The 19,586-nt window shown below is 34.4% G+C and overlaps 2 protein-coding genes across 2 annotated transcripts; both read right to left on the reverse strand.

Annotated features, from left to right (window-relative positions):
- Window positions 1-9,236: 9,236 nt before the first annotated feature.
- Window positions 9,237-12,332, reverse strand: LOC125207324 (proline transporter 2-like). The gene is made up of 7 exons (XM_048106618.2): window positions 11,926-12,332; window positions 11,212-11,436; window positions 11,044-11,138; window positions 10,756-10,945; window positions 10,440-10,564; window positions 10,120-10,335; window positions 9,237-9,773 (listed from the first exon to the last, which is right to left on the reverse strand). The coding sequence occupies exons 1-7, from the start codon at window positions 12,119-12,121 to the stop codon at window positions 9,396-9,398; spliced, it is 1,425 nt and encodes a 474-aa protein (XP_047962575.1). The 5' UTR covers window positions 12,122-12,332; the 3' UTR covers window positions 9,237-9,395.
- A 2,723-nt stretch (window positions 12,333-15,055) lies between these two features.
- LOC125201237 (L-type lectin-domain containing receptor kinase VIII.1-like) lies at window positions 15,056-16,317 on the reverse strand. Its single transcript, XM_048099275.2, has one exon. It carries the CDS (start codon window positions 16,232-16,234, stop codon window positions 15,170-15,172), a length of 1,065 nt encoding a protein of 354 aa, XP_047955232.1. The 5' UTR covers window positions 16,235-16,317; the 3' UTR covers window positions 15,056-15,169.
- Window positions 16,318-19,586: the final 3,269 nt, after the last annotated feature.

Below are 19,586 nucleotides of genomic sequence, written 5' to 3' on the forward strand. Positions count from 1 at the left end.
GTAATAAAATTGACATAGATATCTTAATTTTCTAAAAAAGGTATGAAATTCATTTTCTTCATCGGATTGCTACTAATGCATCACCACTTAGGTCTCTCAATACATGAGGATCCTTCCCTGAGGAATGCCAGGAGGCTTAAAGATTCGCTGCGGGCCCCGCCGCCGCCGGTCGCCGCCAAATCGTTTCGTCAGGACGCGCCACTCCCTCCGCCATCGCCCGGGCCGGTAACTCCTCCGCCGCCTTCACCACCGTCCCCATGCCTGAATCATTGATTCCTTGTGTTGTGTGTAATTTCTTTTCATTGACACCAATGTATTGTTTTTCCTTTCGATTTTTCAATAATATTATGCAATTTTTTTACTTTTACGTACCTTCGTCCCCGATTAAGAGTCACACTTTGACCGGACACAAGTTTTAAGAAATGTAAAGAAATATTGGTTAAAAAAGTTAGTGGAATGTGAGACCCATTTGTTTATATTGGTTTTATAATAAAATGTGAGAGAATTGAGTTAGTGGAATGTGTGACCTACTTACTATTTATGGTAAAAATGAAGTGTGACTCTTAATTGGGGACGGATCGAAATGGAAAAGTGTGACTCTTAATCGGGGACGGAGGAAGTATTTCTCAACGGTTCATTTTGTATTTTCCAAATAGAGTAGTACTATATTGATTTATAATTTTAATCTTTAAATAAAATTCACCTTTCAAGGGCAAGTGAAAAAGTGGAAGAACTATCTTACACTTTAATTCTACAAGATGCATGGCTTCTCCACTGATATAGATATTTAGATCAAAATGTAAGCACGGATTTGTTTTTTTTGTCACTCCCAAAATGCTTCAAACTAATTGGGGTTGGACAGGAATTATATACACCTTCCAACTGCCTCACTCATCCGATGTGGGATGGGTTTATACCCAACACTCGGCGCCCCCGTGAGGCTCATGAAGTCTCCCAAGAACGGGAGCATTGCTGAGACGAAGGTCGTTATGCCCAAGTAGCCGCCTCTCGCCACAATATGGTATTTTATACTCGTTACCATATTCTTTCGATCGGATTTGAATCAAGCAAAATCAATTGCCTTCGGATATCCCAGAGTTCCAATCCATCTTAGTAAAAAATAGATTGGTCTATTCTACTTTATACACGGAAAACTGTAAAAAAGTCTGAAGTTTGGTCAAATTCTGGTCTATCTTGCAACTTAAAGAATATTACTCACTCACGTCCATCGTTTAAAGAGTTATTATGACTTAAGGATGAATTTTAAGAAATAATTTGATTTAATTATGAAAAGTGAATATCTATCTTAATTCCTATATTCAAAGAAACACTCACCTATTGGAGAATAAATAGACTATCTATTTAGGCTCTCAAATGTTAATTTGTACACACATAAGACGGCCCAAATTACATTTGTAAAAGGGCCATGAATTCTTTATATGGGTTTCAATAACATATATCGTATCTTATTTAGAACACATCCAATTACTTTTACACATTAATTTGAGGGCATTCGTGAAATTAAATTATTGGGTTTAGTTTTCACATACCAATCAACTAGATTTATATTAGTAGGGGACGTAATCAAGTAGAAATCTTACATCAGCCAGCAAAATTTAACTTCGAATCATGTACTATCATTGTAGCACAATAAGTAGTACTAGTATTTTTTTTTAATACTTTGATAAATACTCCTTTGGTTCTTCATTCGACTAAGCTTGACAATTATGAGATTTTCAACAAGTTAAGATTAAATATTAGATACAGTTAGAATTGTAGATATTTATTTACTTAGGGGTGGGGAAATGGTCGATTCGGTTAGAACCGAACCGATTAGTTGGTAACCGACTCCCATTTTCTTCCAAATACAAGAACCGTAACCAACTTTAGTCGGTCCGGTTCCTTGAGGAACCGATCAGTTCTAACCAACAGATTCTTCGGTTCCACTTAAGGAACCGAAAGAGAGAGTAGCGGCGTGGAGAGTTAGACAACAGCCTCTTCGTCGCCGGCGTGAGGAGAGCAGCAGCCTCTCGTTGCCTCGTCAGAGAGAGCAGCGCAGCGAGGAGAAAGCAGCAGCCTCGCCGTCGTCGGCGTGCTCAAGAATTTAGATGAGAGAGCTCACGAGTTATTTGAATTTGAAACACTCGGTAATTTTTTTCATGGAAGATAAGTCAATGTACTATATCAGTATGGGATTTATAAGTTATTTGCTAATACTCTATATTTACTTAATACTGCATGCTACAGGACTCAAACCTTACTCTCATTGGGACAAATCTTCCCATCCGGAACCAACTGAGCTACACCATCATATCATAGAGGAAGTGAAAGGTTTAGGAAGAGACTCTTAATTCTTTTTCTCTTGACATACATGGCATTTGGTAGCATATGAATCATTCACTATATTTTTTAATTACATTCTCCATTGAACTTTCTGAAAATATTTAACTAGATTTTAGGTATTCTTCTAAGTTTTAACTATTCAACACATTGATTTAAACATCAAGTTAATTTTTCCATGATGATTTTTTTCACGTTTGTCTATTAATAATATTTAAATTATATTTCTACGCTTCAATTATTATTAGTATATCTATATATTATATATCTACAGTATTTAATCAATATCAAATATACAAATTACATACGGAGTATAATATAAAGTATTGTAAGTATAAAACTATTGTAATTAAAGTGGAAAACGACCTAGTCAATGCAAACACCACTCCCATAATATTTTATTTTTCTTTAGCTAGTACTCTAGATCCCTCCGTCCGCGGTTAGAAATCTCATTTCCTGACGGCACGGATTTTAAGAAATATTAAGAAGAGTAGGTGTAAAAGAGTTAGTGGAATATAAGTCCACTTGTTTATGTTAGTTTTAAATGAAATATGCGTGAAATGAGTTAGTAGAATGTATGACCCTATAAGCATTTATGGTAAAAGTGAAATGAGACTCCTATTCGCGGACGAATTAAAATGGGAAAACAGGACTCCTATTTGCAAAGGGAGGGAGTTGTAGTCTATTTTGAGTCTCCATCTATGTATGAATGCTTGACAACTCACCTCTAATTAGTCATGACCAATTATTCTACATTATATAAGATCTCATAGAACACAAAGTCACAAGCACACATCTTTTGGTAACAACAATATACCAATATAGAGAGAGAAAAAAATGAAATTCCCTTCTACACATTGTGTAGTGTTGTTCTTGATGGGATTCTTGCTAATGCAGAATCACTTGGTTCTCTCAATGCACAATCCTTATGCAAGCAACCATAGAAGGCTTAGGATCTCACTGTGGCGGCCTCAGCCGCCAGTCGCCATCCGGGAGCACTGCCAAGGCGGGCCACCGTCTTCGCCACCACCACCACCCGGGCCACCCTCTCCTTGCCTGATAGGTTAAGATTCTTCAATATAATATCTATATAAATTAATGTTGAGTAGTGTTAAAAACTTAAAATTAATATTTTACTTAATCATGGTACAATATTATTTCTCTATGTTTGCGTTTATTCATATACATAAATTAAGTTATTGTGTACTTATTTTAGTTTGTGTGTGTGAAGGATAATTTTTTTAATGACTAAATCAATACTTGTAATCCATCGATTTTATTTAGTCCGTCCATTAAAAATACTATAAACTTTTGAAGGGCATATGTTTTAATGCATAATTGATAAAGTAATTAAGAGAGAAAAAAGTGATTGAAATATTATTAATAGAAAAGAGTCCCTAGAGAGAAAAAAAAGTTTCTGAATATAGAAACTACATAACTTTAACACACATACTAAAATGAAAATAGTTTATATTTTTAATGGAAGGAGTGAGTAATATTTAAGCTCAAGGTATAAAAAATGAACAAAATCCTCTAATATTAAAATGGCTTCCCTAATAACTTATGTAGTCACGTAGCTTGATCGTACTTAGTATTTAAGGTTATGGGTTTGTGGTTGAAATCTCAATTTCGTGTTTTCATGTAATTAAACATAAGTAGCATTTATTTATACCTTTTGGACTTATATATAAATCACTCCTCTCATTTTCACACTTTTTATATATATGTATAAGAACGGTGTTGTAATAACATCGACATAGATTGCTTAATTAATTTTCTGGAAAAAAGTATCGTAATCTTCATCGGATTCCTGCTAATGCATAATCACTTGGGTCTCTCAGTGCAGGATAATCCTTTTGTAAGGAATGACAGAAGGCTTAAAGATTTGCCTCCGCGGCGGCCGTCGCCAGACCCCGGCGTGTCATATCGCCAGAAAGTGCCACCCTCTCCCCAGTCCTAAAAAAAAAAAAGACTAGTTTTACCCGTATCAATTTATATAAAATCGGATAAATTTGAAGACTACATAAAGAAATTAAATTTTTTTGTCTTAGTATCCGTTGATGTATGTGCATTTTGGAATAATTTAAAAGGCAAAATACATACTTAGGTCCTTATACTTTAGTCAAAATGTTCATTAGGTCCTTGTATAATTTTTTCGTTTTAATAGGTCCTTATACTTTTCACAATATTTTTATGAGGTCCTCGTACAATTTTTCGTTTTAGTAGGTCTTTATACTTTTATCATAACTTTCATTAGGTCTTTGTACAATCTTTTATTTTAGGGACTTTTTTACATTTATCTAGGATAATAATCTAAATTTAATTAAACTTAATGAACTTTTTAATATTTCATTATTTAACTTAGCATAGTCTATAAAGATAATATCATCTTGTTATCCAATAATCTCAATAAGTTGTAGAGAATAATAAAAAGATTAACCGTGATGATTGAAGATTAAAATCGATTTTTTTTTTAATAATAACTATCCGAATTTTCAATTGATTATTTAAATTTATATTGAAAGATACGTTTCCCTGAATATTTAAAATCATAAGATAAGTTAAATAATAAAATTAAAAGGTTCATTAAATTTAATTAAATATAAATTATTATCTAAGATAAAAGTAAAAGAATATCTTAAAATAAACAATTGTATGAAGACCTAATAAAAGTTATAATCAAAGTATAAGGACCTACTAAAACGAAAAAATTGTACGAGGATGTGATGAAATTTATGAGAAAGGTATAAGGACCTATTAAAATGAAAAAATTGTACGAGGACCTAATGAATATTTTGATTAAAATATAAGGATCTAAGAATGTGTTTTGCCTAATTTAAAATAAATTTTGTTGACATTTCAGTACTTAATAAATACTACTACTATTCTGTTTCTCTCGTGTGTTACTCGTGATTGGTTACTTCAAATATGTAATCAATTAAATAGTTCAAATCGCATCCAATGATTGGACATTTCAGATTATTATAAAAACTTATGTACTAGAAATAGTGGTATCACCAATTATAGCTAGCTCTTCTGGGATGTATAGAAATTATTGTACCTTAAATAACATCAAATGTCATAATTTATGAAGAGGGAATTAATGCCTAGGGCTCGTTTGATAAGAAAGATGATATATAAAAAGATTTGCAAAGTAAGATAAGAAATGTGGGCTTCGCATCAAGATAAACTCAGATGAAAATTTTTTCGTTGTTGTTTGGTAGACAAGCAATGAGGTAGAAGTCCAGAGCCTTTGTCCAAGCGGCAAGGGGTTTAGACATCAATGTATGGGGCGCCAAGTTTGAGCCCTCTTGACATCAGTTGTAATTTCCTCCTTCATATAAGAGTTAATTTTTTTATTTTTTTTTAAAAAAGCAATGACGTAGAAATGTTATCCGACCAAATTTGTGAGATACATGCATATCCTTGTATTTTAAAGAATTTTTTTTTTTTTTTTTAAAAAAGCAATGACATAGAAATACTATCCGACCAAATTTGTGAGATAAATATCCTTGTATTTTAAAGAAAAAACTATAGAGCTTGGATGAGTCATAAAAGATAACACAGACTTACATGATAGATTAATTATGATGCCAAACACTTGGAAATATTCATATAAATATTTATATTTAATCATTATCAACTTATCAAATGAGTCCCTAGTGTTTTTAACTTATGAAAGTGTCTCTCATTATAATGTCCTTGTGATTTAGTCACCCTTTGCCATTACAATTTTCTTATATGATAGAAGTTGTTTTTCTTGCATTAGTATATGCTTTTGATCTTTGGTGGACTGTAGCATTTTTTTTTACTCTTTTAGCCCATATTTTTATTTTGGGCAAGACCTATCTCATTTATTTTTTATTATATTTAATCGATGATGTGATATTCTATTAATTCATATTCTATTAATTCATATTCTATTAATTCATTCTACTTATATATATATTATAAATTAAGGGGTAATTGATAATCAAATGCTAACTAATTCCCAATCCAGAACCCAGAACTTCAACATTATGTTGGAAATTTCTCAACATATAGATATAACTTTATCAATATAATATGTAAATTTAAATCTCTAACACAAAGATATAATTTTATCAACATAAATCTATTGAGAAAGTTTTGTCTTTGTGTTGATAATTTTAATACATAATATTGAGATAGTTCTGGGTTCTGGATTAGAAGGTTGGTTTTATTTTAACGCGACCCCTATAAATTAATATATAAAAATGCGAATAAGTTTTCACTAGTATTTAAAACTTATATGGAATAGTACCTTCCTTAAAAACTTGCACCAACACAAAATGCGACACATTTTTTTTAAATAGTTTTATCAAAACGAAGCTAATTCCATAATATATTCATGTCAGATCAAGACAGAGTGATTATAAATCAAAGTCGTCGAAGATTACAGCTAATCCCAGAATTTATTTATGCCTAATCACATGCATGCTCCCATATGTTCTTATAAATATACTATATAACGCTTGACTTTCTGACTCTCAAATTATTAAAACAAAAAGATTAATGATCACTCCTCTCATTTTCACACTTATTTATAAATAAGCTGGCTTCTGTAATAAAATTGACATTTTCTGAAGTAGTAGTATGAAACTCGTATTCTTCATCGGATTAAATTTGTTATTTTCGTTCGTAACATTTCTTAAAACTCGTCCCGCCAAAAAATAAAACTCCTGGTGATGAACGGAGGGAGTATAACTTTTGGACTTATGTGAGAAGAAAAAAGAGTAATTTAGTTTTGTAAATCCTTGAAAACGACGAACGCAAAATAACACGCATTGCAATGATTTACATTTTACGGTATAACATAAAATGGAGTTCGTGCTCTATGCATATTTGGAATCTTCTTTAATTGACTATTATACAAGGTGATACACATATAAACTATTACTCCATATCCACTCGGTTCGTTTTAGTCAATCGGTATTTCTTTTATAATTCTTTGACTTATCTTTGTTTGTCATTTACTGCCTCCTTGTCACAAGTTGACTTGGTGTGTATTTAAAAAATATAATAAAAAATAAATTAAAAAATTAATGGAATGTGAGTTCTACTTTTATATACGGTTTAATAATAAAATGTGAATGAGAAAGAGTTATTGGAATGTGAGATCAATTACTAGAAGTAGTTAAAAATAAGTGTGACAAGTATTGATAGACAGACTAAAACGGAAACTAGTAGTAACAAATAATGATAGATAGACGGAATAGTAATTACTCCCTCCGTCCCACAAAGATAGTCTCACTTTGATCCGGCACGGATTTTAAGAAATGTAATGAAAAGTGAGTTGAAAAAGTTGGTGGGATGTGGGTCCTACTTTTAAAATATTAGTTTTATAATAAAATGTGAGTATGAATGAGTTAGTGGAATATGGGGTCCACTACCAAAAATGGTAAAAGTGAAATGGGACAAACTTTGTGAGACGGACGGAAATGGAAAAATGGAATAATTTTTGTGGGACGGAGGGAGTACTATTTTATATACCACTATATTTATAATCATTCTTTCTAAAATAGTTTTAAAATAAATTTAATCCCATAATTTATTAATGTCCCACATACATATATGTATAACTGTATAATGCTTGACTTTCTGTATCTCACGTAGTACTCCCTCCGCTCTTAATAAATTATGAAATTTTTAGACATAGATATTAAAAAATTGTTTAACATATTTAAAAGAAAAAAAATTAAGTAAGAAAGCAAAAAGAGAATAAATCAGTAATGAAATAAAATAAAATTAATTAAAAATTTAATTTTTATTAAAAAGGAAATATGACTCAAATTTGGTTGGAACGAAGAGAGTAGTATTTAAGAAATTGTTACTATGGTCAGTTTCATAATTTCGAATTAACTAATTAATTCATAATTTTTACAAGTATATTTTTCAATTATCATATACCATTAAAATTTTAATGAAATTGTCATTTAAATATAAATCGGTTAACTTCTGAACAATTAAGCATTATTTCCACTGCCGCTGCCGCCGTCACCATGCCTGAATTGTTAAGCTTCCCGGACCATGATTCGTGACATAATTTTGATACATCTGTAATTAATATTCCCTCCGTCCCACTTTAAGGGAATATTTTTAATTTCGGCACAAAATTTTATGTAATAGTATTGTTTTATGAGAAAAGTGAAAAAATAAAGTGCGCGAGGAAAAAAAAGTAGAGAGTGATATTTCTATATTTAGAAATATATCATTTAAAATGAAACTCCCAAAAAGAAAAATGTGTTACTTAGGATAGGATGGAGTCAGAGTGAGTAGTATTTTTTATTTTAAATAAATGGACTTTCTCTTAGTATCTCTCTCTACGCCATTTATATCAATAATCTAATCACTTTTTCTTTCTATCTCTTTCCTACTTTACTAGTTATACCATGTATTAAAACACATATCGTTTCAAAATATGTTATTTATGGGATAGGGGAATGGAGTACTATTAAAAGTTATATTCACGTTTCTAACTAGTTCACTTAAAGTTACTCTTATTTCTTTTGTTTACATAATAGCTCAGATTAAAATTTAGTTAGCTTTTTCAATATCTGAAAAATGTTTTTGGTTGTTTATCGTTAGTTTTGATGACATATGCATTAGGAATTTTAAGCTTGGGCTATCAACAAAATAATTCAGATGTATTTGTAGCTCAAGTTCGATCTAAAGTCATCATTAGACTAAATTAAACTACTAGTAACTAAAATTAAAATCTTGACAGTTCATTTTACATTTTTCCAAATACAGTATTCTATTACTAGTATTTTTTTATAACCACGTTTTGAAAATCATATTGCCATATAATTTAAATCTTTAAATAAAATTCAGCTTCAAGGGAAGTGAAGAAGAGGAAGAACTACCTTACATTGTACTAATTCTACAAGATGGCTTCTCCATTGATATAGATATTTACATCCAAATGTAAGTTCATACAATACCTATTATTCAATTACATTTAAACTAAAATGGACATTTCAATTGCAATTAAAAAAGATGGAGGGGCAAAAAACTACCCTCGAATAAATATAAACCTACAAATCAGCAAAGAGATGGTAGTTACTCGAATCAACAGCAATGAGCCTCAGCGCAGCAATCGCGGCTGCAAGAGCCATGCCTTCGAAGAAGAGGATGTTGAGCCAATGCCAGTTCTTCTGCAGCGACGTCAGCTTGTGCTTCCGCGCCATCATATACATGTGGTTCGCCAGAATGAACGTCAGAGGGAACGTGCTCAGCGCTCCCGTGAGGCTCATGAAGTCTCCCAGGAACGGCAGCATTGCTGAGACGAAGGTCGTTATGCCCAAGTAGCCGCCTCTCACCACAACTCTGAACGACAGGTTGCGTGCTGCTAGGGCGCTTCCTTTCAGATTGTACTTCGTATCCAAATATTCGTACATTGGACTTGCAAAGATCTGCAGGGTGTGTGTGTTTTCGTTAATCACTGAGGAACGCTTACTTTTCATGATGGATAAGACGCATGATCGAGTATTTTGTACTCGTTACCATATTCTTTTGATCGGATATGAATCAAACAAATTCAAGGGCCTTCGGATATCCCAAAGTTCCAATCCATCTTAGTAAAAAATAGATTGGTCTATTCTACTTTATATACGGAAAATTGCAAAAAAGTTACTGTGAAGTTTGGTCAAATTCTGGTCAATCCTGCAACTTATCGGCAGAAAAAACTATGAATTTTGGATTTGTTCAAGTAAACGATCCAAAGCGGATATACAGTGAGAGTGGGAAAATTAGGCTTACGTGCAAAGCAATGATCGTATGTAGGAAAGCTGAGATGTTGGCCGCGGCCTTCAACCAGACTGGGCCGTGGACGTTGTGCAGCAAGTAGGCCGATGCCTCCGATCCATATGCCCAGTAACCAATGAAGGTAACGGCGTACATTGGCAGAACACCAACTGTGAATTGGAAATACAGAGCTTTCAACATGTTGTCGACAACTGGCTGCTTCACTGTAGCCTGCCAAGAAGGTGAGTCGATTAGCCAACTGTGCCACCAGTCGGAAAAACAAAAGGACTAAACGAGCCGTGAGTTCTTTCAAGAGTCTTAGATTTCTGTGGGACCTGTATTTCTGGAAGCATTCCGGTATTGAATGCAAAAACGAGGTTTGCTGATGCACCGATGGTAGTGAAAATTTTGTTTGTCGTCGTTCCGTGAATGCCGTAGTCTCGGGGAGGAGCTTCGATGCCTGTAAAATAAAATCTCTTAGTCAGGAAAGAGAAAGTAACATGAAGCATCAACGAAACTCAGCATCTGTAAATCGAGCTTGCATAATAACAATATCCATACTTCAGCAAAAAAAAGGACTAAAAGAAGATGAAGCAACAGAATGGAATATAGCATCTTTATCAAAACCATACGCGATTTTCGAATACATACCATCTTTTAGAGCTAGTCCAATTGCGGTGACAATGTACACCAGACTAAGAACTGTCGAAAATACCAGCCATGCTCGTAGTGCTGATAAATGGGGTACGGCAATTGCAAAAAGGATACACGCGAAGCCAGCAATCGCAATGCAGTATGGAAGCTTCATACCCGACTCTTCTTGGAAGAGTGCGAAAAGAGCCTGCATATGATGTCAACGGAATCAACATATCACCTCAAGCCTTCGTCTATTCTGTTGGTCTTCTATCGAAACGGAACAAGAGTGGAAAAGCAAGTTACCTTAAGGGCACTGCCAGCTAAAATGATGAATCCCACATTGATCATGAAGAGATTAACATACTGCAGCGCCCACGTAATAGTATAGGCTTCGTCACCTACAACACAGAAACCTATCTTAGCCAAACAGCACCTTCGTCTCTTCGAAACATGCTCATTTCTTGCTCTCACCGTAGATGAATCCTGCAAGGTCTCTATATCTGATATGCCTCTTTCCTCCATATTCGTGAAGCTTAGCTACCAACATATTCGCATACAAAGATATCGCTGTTGCCAAAATTAGTCCGACCACGCCACCAACCCAACCCAACGGAACCATGATCGTGCCAGAGTATCCCAGCACATAGGCACTGTTTATCCCCGTTGTAAGCACAAATCCCACCTGTAACCATGAATCTACACGCGAAATATGAAAAATAAGCCGGAAATGAATAGATCACCGGACGAGCAACTGTAATTCAAATTAGTCTCAATCACATCAAAGGATCACTCTACAAGATGACGATCATAAGGAATCCCCAATCAAACTGCCCTCATATGCATAAACCAAACTAAAACCCGAAAAACGAAATTCCGAAAATCAAAAGCTCTTCAGCCAAATTGCTAACAGAACTACATTTCTCATGATCAAATCATAAACTAAAAATCAAAGTACTACACAACGAAATCAATCACTCAATCCAATCCAATTCACAACGAAATCAATCACTCAATCCAATTCACAAAAGGCATTAACAGCTTGAAAAAGACAAATAACATATCAATTTCATCAAACAATAAATCGATTAATTCTACAGATTTGAATACGAATTTATACCAATTGCACACATCAAATTCATGAAGTAGAAGATAACATAACAGTGTAAGGAGCTGAAATCGAGAAACCTTGGCTAATTTGATGGGCGGTATCGGAAATCTCAACAATCACAGAATCCTTAGAAGAGCTCAAAGCGGCGTCGTTTGACTCCGCAGCAACCACCATTACCTCGTCTCGCAAAAGCGCCGATGTAATACCACCGTCGTCCGCCGCCGAGCCGGAATTGAGGCGCAATCCACCATCAAAATCAGCATCAAACACCATATCCACACAGCCAACGGAAAGACACACAGTAATCACGCAGTGAGAGTGGAAACAAGCAGGAGAAAAGCTTGCAGTATGATTAAATGTCAGTAATCGTCACACTTTCAACGCAATTTGGTGATTTCATAGCTACGAATTGACGGTTTATTTCTTGATTTTTTTATTAACCGAAAAAAAAGGAAATTAGCAGTATTCTGTTTAACTACGGTTGGTTAAGATTACTTTGGTATTTACTGTTGCTGCATTTAAAAATATATACTCCTTCCGCCCCGCTGAATATAACACGTTTTTCTTTTTAGTTTGTCCCGACTAAGATGACACATTTCCTTTTTTAGTAACTTTCTCTCTCCAATAATACATTCAACCACTTTTTTTCACTCCTATTAAAATATACATCTTTCTTTATCTCTCTACTTTAATACTTACACCCACCTTCTCTCTCTCTGATTAAACACTTTAACCAATAACTCTTAAAATCTCGTGTCGGCTAAGCAATGTGTCATCTTAGCCGGAACGGAGGGAGTAGTTTATTTAATTTTCGAAATTGTCTGAGTTTTATTTGCAGTAAATTGCGTCTTCACCTCTATTTTTTACTACTCCGTCCACCAAAATTTGTCCTATTTTTTCATTTCCGTCCGTCCCCCAAAATTTGTCTCATTTCACTTTTACCATTTTTAGTAATGGACCTCATATTGCACTAACTCACTCATGCTAACATTTTATTATAAAATTAAGTACTATATAAAAATAGGACTCACGATCCACTAACTTTTTCAACTCATTTTTCATTACATTTCTTAAAATTTGTGTCGGGTCAAAGTGGGACAAATTTTGATGGACGGAGGTAGTAGCATTTTATATACACGTATTTTGACTAAAATAGGTCATGCAAAGATCAAGGATCATTTTTTATATTATGCTATAAATGGGCTATTGATTTTGATAAATTAATTAAGACAGTTGTGGTTAGTGTATAACATGGCAGACTATTAAATTCGATTGTTTTTATATAAAAAAAAGACTTTTTTTTTTAAATAGAACATTTATAGTGGGACAATTCAATATATATTAGCGTATCGTATAACTGTACAAGTGATGTAAGCTTTTTATTAAAATACAATACAGTGGTGTGATGAATTTTATTGGTAATTTCATTAGATTATTTTATTCAAGTTATAATAAATTACTGTATAATTTTTGTCTAAGGTTGTGTTAAAATGACAACCCTTCTTAAAGTGATACCGTGACTTCACTTATACAGTAATAGTGGTGGCATCCTAATATGCCCCTATTTGTCTCATATTCCGATCTAAGCTTCTTAATCGTAACATCATTTTTCCTAAAAATTTAATTTTTCTAAATGTAAATGAAAATAGTTAATGGAATTTAAATCCTATTTTTATATATAAGTTTATGATAAAATATTAGTGAAATGTAAGATTTATTAATTAAACTAGTAAAAACAGGATATTTCAAGAATCCTTGAGAAGAATACGTACATGTTCCAATTTTTCTTAGCCAAACAGTAGAATGTTTGATTTGGCCCCACTAGAGATTTGAGGATCTGGTATATTACTAAATAATCTCTACCTATCATATTATTTAAAACAAAGGTGCACCACCAATTTTCCCCTGATGTCATCAACCACAAATATCTTTCACAAATCACAATCATGGAGTTGAGAATCTTTTATTTGTTTACAATATATTTTCTCTTTTATCGAAGAAAGTTTATAATAATTCATGTTAAAACACATGTAGTATAATCAAACAATTGTGCACATTTGAACTTTGCTACTCAATTATTGAAAATTGAGTCATTAGGCATCTGAGTTTCAAAAGGTTGTGTGACATATATGGAACCATATTAAAATTAGTGTTCAATAATCAATAAAAATTAAGATGCCTATTTTCCCAGAAACATGAAATACTTTGTCAGCTTAAGAGGGAAGAAGTAGACACATCTCATTAGTTATTCTAGGTTCAACAACAAACTTTATACTCCCTCCGTTCCACAGTAGTGGAGGCATTTTTCGGCACGCAGATTAAGAAAAATTGTGTTGAGAGGAAAAAGGAAGAGGGATGAAGAGAGAATAAAGTAACATAGAGTAAAGTGAGAAAATGTGTTGATTTTTACTAAAAAGGGAAATATGACTCCACTATTATGGAACGTATCAAAATGGCAAAATGGCTCTACTACTATGGAACGGAAGGAGTAGTAGTTAGCATGTCCAAACAACGAGGAGCAAAATCTTGACTACGAGACAAGAAGCACGTATAGAGAACTCTTCGTGTGTATCCTTTTCGTGTCGAAACAGCAATTTTCATTAGACAATTCACACAAATACTGTCTTAGTCGGAGAAAACAGATGCGAAAACTGGGTAATTTAGCCACTTTTGCAATTGTTCTAACATTAAAAATTCACTAACCAAATCTGCATTTAACTTTGGACACAATATGTACTATTGATAAGTGATGTCTACTTCCTGATTGAGAGTAAGCAAGCCGCCATTCAAACGCGCTAGTGTGTTCAAGAATTCATAGAAGCACATCCGCTAGCAGATGCAGAGCACAATTCTATGTGTCCTTAACCTATAAGGCGATGGAAATCACACCTTACTCAAGAATTCACAACTTGTGTGTTCCACATCCTATGTTCGGACTTGGGCTTCCGTAAACACAGTTTTATACAGTTATAGCATATTCAAAGCTTACCAACATATACTCAGATTCTATGCTTCTAGTGAACAGGACATCTTCCTAAGGGATTTGGTCTCGAAGATACTACAACTAGCTCACAAATTCATGTCAACACTTCACAGTTAATACTTTGTTAAACTAAAGAGAAAAATTCTTTTGAAAATCTCTCATTCTAATTATACAGATATCATCAGGTTAAACCAAGCAATAAAGGCAAGTAACAACCCAAAATATGCACAAACTAAAACTGCTCCATTCCATGGTTCAACACAGCCAGAAACTACATAATCCATCACATTATATACTACCATTACAAAGCATAAAATAAAACAAGCAAATAACAAACTCTACTTCTTAGCATCAGGTGTGCTATCTCCAACAACAACATTGATCTTTTCATACCTGAAATCCCCCGAATGCACAGTGCATTTCCCCGGGATGGTCAGCACAGTCTCCGAGCCATTCTCGAACAACGCCCACAGGAACATCACAACCAATGCCAGCAAAGCCCCACACCCTGTCAAGAAAACCAATCCAGAAATGAAACCAAGAGCACAAATCTTCCTCTTCTGCGCCAGCTTCTCCCTCGAAAACGCCCTCGGATTCAACGGCTGCGAATGCATCCACTGCGGAACCTCCCTAGTCCGGAAATTCCATGTGTAGACACTGCTAGTCTGCATTGAGTTTCCAGTCGAAGAACTCAATCCAACAACAACCTCTTCACTTCTCCACATTTCACCCAAATCAACCTTATAAACCAACAGAGGACTGTAAGGCCTAGCAACCCCAAATTTGCTCAACCTAACCTCAATCCTCTTCGAGCTCGAATCGTAATCAATCCAAGAATGCAGCTTCACTCCACTCCTCAAATCCAAGCCAATCGACGACACATTGCTCGTCCTCACCGAAGCGAGGCTCCCGATGTCAAGACCGACGTGGTTCGCGTTCAAATCCCCCACATTTTCATCGACCGATGTGTCGAATTCGACCCCAAGAAACCGATTTTCCTTCGAAAGACCGAAACTTTCTCCGGAAAACGTGGACTGGAAGGCTCGGGGCGCGATCAGGAAGGCCAATCCGTCGCCATTGTGAGGCGAGATTGAGAATGTGAAATCAGTGGAGAACGAAACGGGGCGTTTCGACTTCGAGGCCGGGGTCGAGAGCCTGATGGGCCTTTTCTGGACGATCAAGCCGGCGCTGGGAGAGGAAATTGAGGGGTCGGTGAGGCGGATGAAGGAGCTGTTGTTAGTGAGCTTGGCGTCGCCGATGAGGATGAGATTCGAGCCGAGATGTGGCTTGTGGGGGGTGGAGAGAGAGAGCTGGACAGCTGATAGCAGCGTGGAAATGAAAATTAGAGAGATTAGTGGATGAATCGAGCAGGAAGGGGACGGCATTGGGTTGAATTCGAACATTTTTGCTGCAGCAGAGAGGAATTAGGGTTTCGGTTGAATTTGGGGGAAAATGAGTACTCACTTTGTATTTGGAAGATAACAGTTGATAAGTAGAAAGAAGTAGTTATAGATTTTGTGTTGCATTTACAAATCCATCATTTATTCCTTAATTCCTGATTAAATTTCTCCTTGACTCAACATAAAATTTAATAAATATAAAAAATAATTAAATGCACCTCAGCTGGTGAAATACAGCTAGAGATGCCAACGGTTTCAGAACCGCCAGTTCTGGTTTTAGAAATTGTTGAACCGAACTGAACCGGGAGGGTGTTTTTCATGGTTCTGATTCTAGTTCCAAAATAGGCAGTTTTTACGGTTTTTCACGGTTTTAAACCGGCGGTTTTTGGCGGTTCCGGCTCGGTTTCACGGTTTTTCGACGATTTTTCGTGGTGTCCAAACCGAATAGTTTATCTTAGTTTTATATAAAAAAAAATAGAAAATGTAAAATAAGATATTAATATTGAATATCCCAAAATGATGGAGTGGTAATATAGGATATTTAATGGTAATTGTTTATATTATCATATTTTCTACGGAATTCTTCTATATATCTCATTTGCTTAGTATAAATATTTCTCCATTGTGTCATATACTCATATTAAATGTTGATTATCTATCGATGATGTAACGACACATTTAATGTGTTGAAGGAATGTTTTGGACCACCGTTTTCAATAGTCATTTCTATCGATTTCTATTTAATAGTAAGATATTAATGGAGTACTCCCTCCGTCCAATTAAAGATGATCCACTTTCTTTTTGGTTTGTTCCAATCAAGATGATCAATTACTTAAAATAGAAACTTATTTATCTCTACTTTATCCCTCTCTCTTACTTTACTTTCTTCATTTAACACACAAAATAAAGTTGCATAAAATCCTGTGCCACCTAAGAAATGAGTCATTTTCCTTGGGACGGAGGTAGTACTAATTACTAACAAAACAAAATAAAACATCGGGGGGTGGGGGACTGGCTTCAATATTTTGTCTTTGATTCATGAATTATGATATTCTTTAGTCAGCATATATTATACGAATAGAATCGTGTATTATACGAATAGAATCGTGTGAAAATATACGATATTGTCATGATGAAAAATGACATTTACCTTTTACCTCTCAAACAGTCAAAATTCTGCAACGTGTAGATATTGGCTTATAAATTATAGTAGCATCTATAGTCTGAGTTGAAGTTAATTTTTTTGCCCCACTCATCCAACCTATCCAAAAACCACATAATTATATAGTTCGGGTTATAAAATAAATTTCAAAAAAAATTCAGCATTTAAATATTTTTTTATAATTAAGACTAGTGAATTGGGCTCAAAATTCAAGCTATCAGGATCAATTATAAGGCCCATAAACAGAGATGATGGGTCTGACTTATCTGAAAATTACAAAAATATCGTTTTATGTTCCTGTATAGAGCATCTACAACTCGGTCTGGGTTCAAACCTCAAGTCCTTTCTACGTCATTATTCCCCTAAATTTCTGCGCCAAACCACAACTCTTATAACACTACAGGTCCTAACCAGACCACAACTATTAAAGTTACACTATTCTCAACTACAAGTTATTTTACTCGTAAAAATAGAAAACGTTGAACAATTATAATATGAGAATTCATTTTTAATTCAAAAATTATAAATTATAAACTAGAAATTAAAAGAAATTGATCAAAATGAGAAAATCAAAAAGAGATCTCCACTTTCAACATAAAATTATACTCCCTCCGTCCCACTTTAGGAGTCCCGATTTACCATTTTTGGGTGTCCCGGTTGGAATATTCCATAAATGGTATTAGGCCCCACATTCCATTAACTTTTTCCCGCTCATATTTTATTATAAAACTAATATAAAAAAGTAGGATCCACATTCCACTATATTTTTTCACTAACTTTTCTTTACATTTCTTAAAATACGTGCCGAACTCAATTGGGACTCCTAAAGTAGGACAGAGAGGGTAAATTATATAAACTAAAAAAATAATAATGAAAATGAGAAAATCAAAATGAATCTCCACTTCCCAATTCCCAACATAAAATTGCACGTCCCTCTCCCTCTTCCTCCTCTTCATTTCTTCTTCTAGGATGTAAATTCCAAATGCAAAAAAAATAAGAAATTGTGGCCTGGGGTCTGGCCCGTACACCCGCAACGCCAGGACGGGCCGCAACCGGGCATGGCCCCAACACCAACAACGACGGGATGTGACTCAACCGGGCGCAGCCCTGGGCCTCTCCTTCGTCCCCAGGCGCGGCTCAGGCCTCGGCTCCCTCCCCTCAACGCACCAGGCTACCTGGATCCCGGCCCGCAACGTTATGGATACTCCTAGAACAACTATCAACTTAGTCTGAATTCTTTTATTCTAGTCCTGTTGTTTGAAATAAACTAAATGTGTTATCTTTATTATAAAAGAAAAAATGACTTAATCATAGGACAAATCGAAATGGAGTACAACTCAAATAACTTGAAATAATATTAGTAGTATATAACTATATATTAGGACAAATCGAAATGGACTACTACTCAAATAAGTTGGAATAATACTACTAGAAACTATATATGAGTTCCCATCCCCATCAAACATAGTACTCCCTCCGTCCCAAGGTATTAGACCAACTTTCCTTTTTGGGATGTCCCAACATATTAGACTCATTTACTTTTTTAGCAAAAAGCATCTATCTTATTTTATTCTCCACCTACTTTTTTCTCTCTTCTCTCCCCTACTTTTTCACTCTCTCATACTTTATTCTCTCCACTTTAACTATTTAAATATCAATTCCTTAAATCATGTGACCAAAAGAAGTGAGTCTAATACTCCGGGACGGAGGGAGTATAACATTTTATCACTTAGCTGCACATATATAAATTAAAAGTCCCCCTTCTAATACAAATTTATTGATGCAAAAGAAATGTGTGAAGTCAAAATTTAGCAAGCACAATTCAGAAAGAAATTAGTGTTTAGGGTACAAAAAAGCAAATGACAAATACACATCCTGAATTTATTCGGCATCATCATCTGCCAGAGAGATCGGATAAACTTAGTTAAAAACAAATAGAAAACACATGAAGGTAACACAACTCTTTAGAACAATTTAAAACTGTTTCAAAATTCTTATATTCTCTTAGAAAGTTGGTGTATGTAAATAAACCATAGGCATATTATTTATGGAGGTCATATATGTATAAAAGTAAGAAAATTTAAAAATTGGATAATAAGGCCATATAGTTTTGAATTGTTGGTAGACAGAATATACAAGGCCACATAATTTTGCTGCAGATAGTGTTTTTTCATATGTCCTTTACAAATATAA

Source organism: Salvia hispanica, chromosome 2 (assembly GCF_029641045.1).
Source record: "Salvia hispanica isolate PSC_SH4W2 chromosome 2, Shi_PSC_v1, whole genome shotgun sequence".
Classification (NCBI taxonomy): domain Eukaryota; kingdom Viridiplantae; phylum Streptophyta; class Magnoliopsida; order Lamiales; family Lamiaceae; genus Salvia; species Salvia hispanica.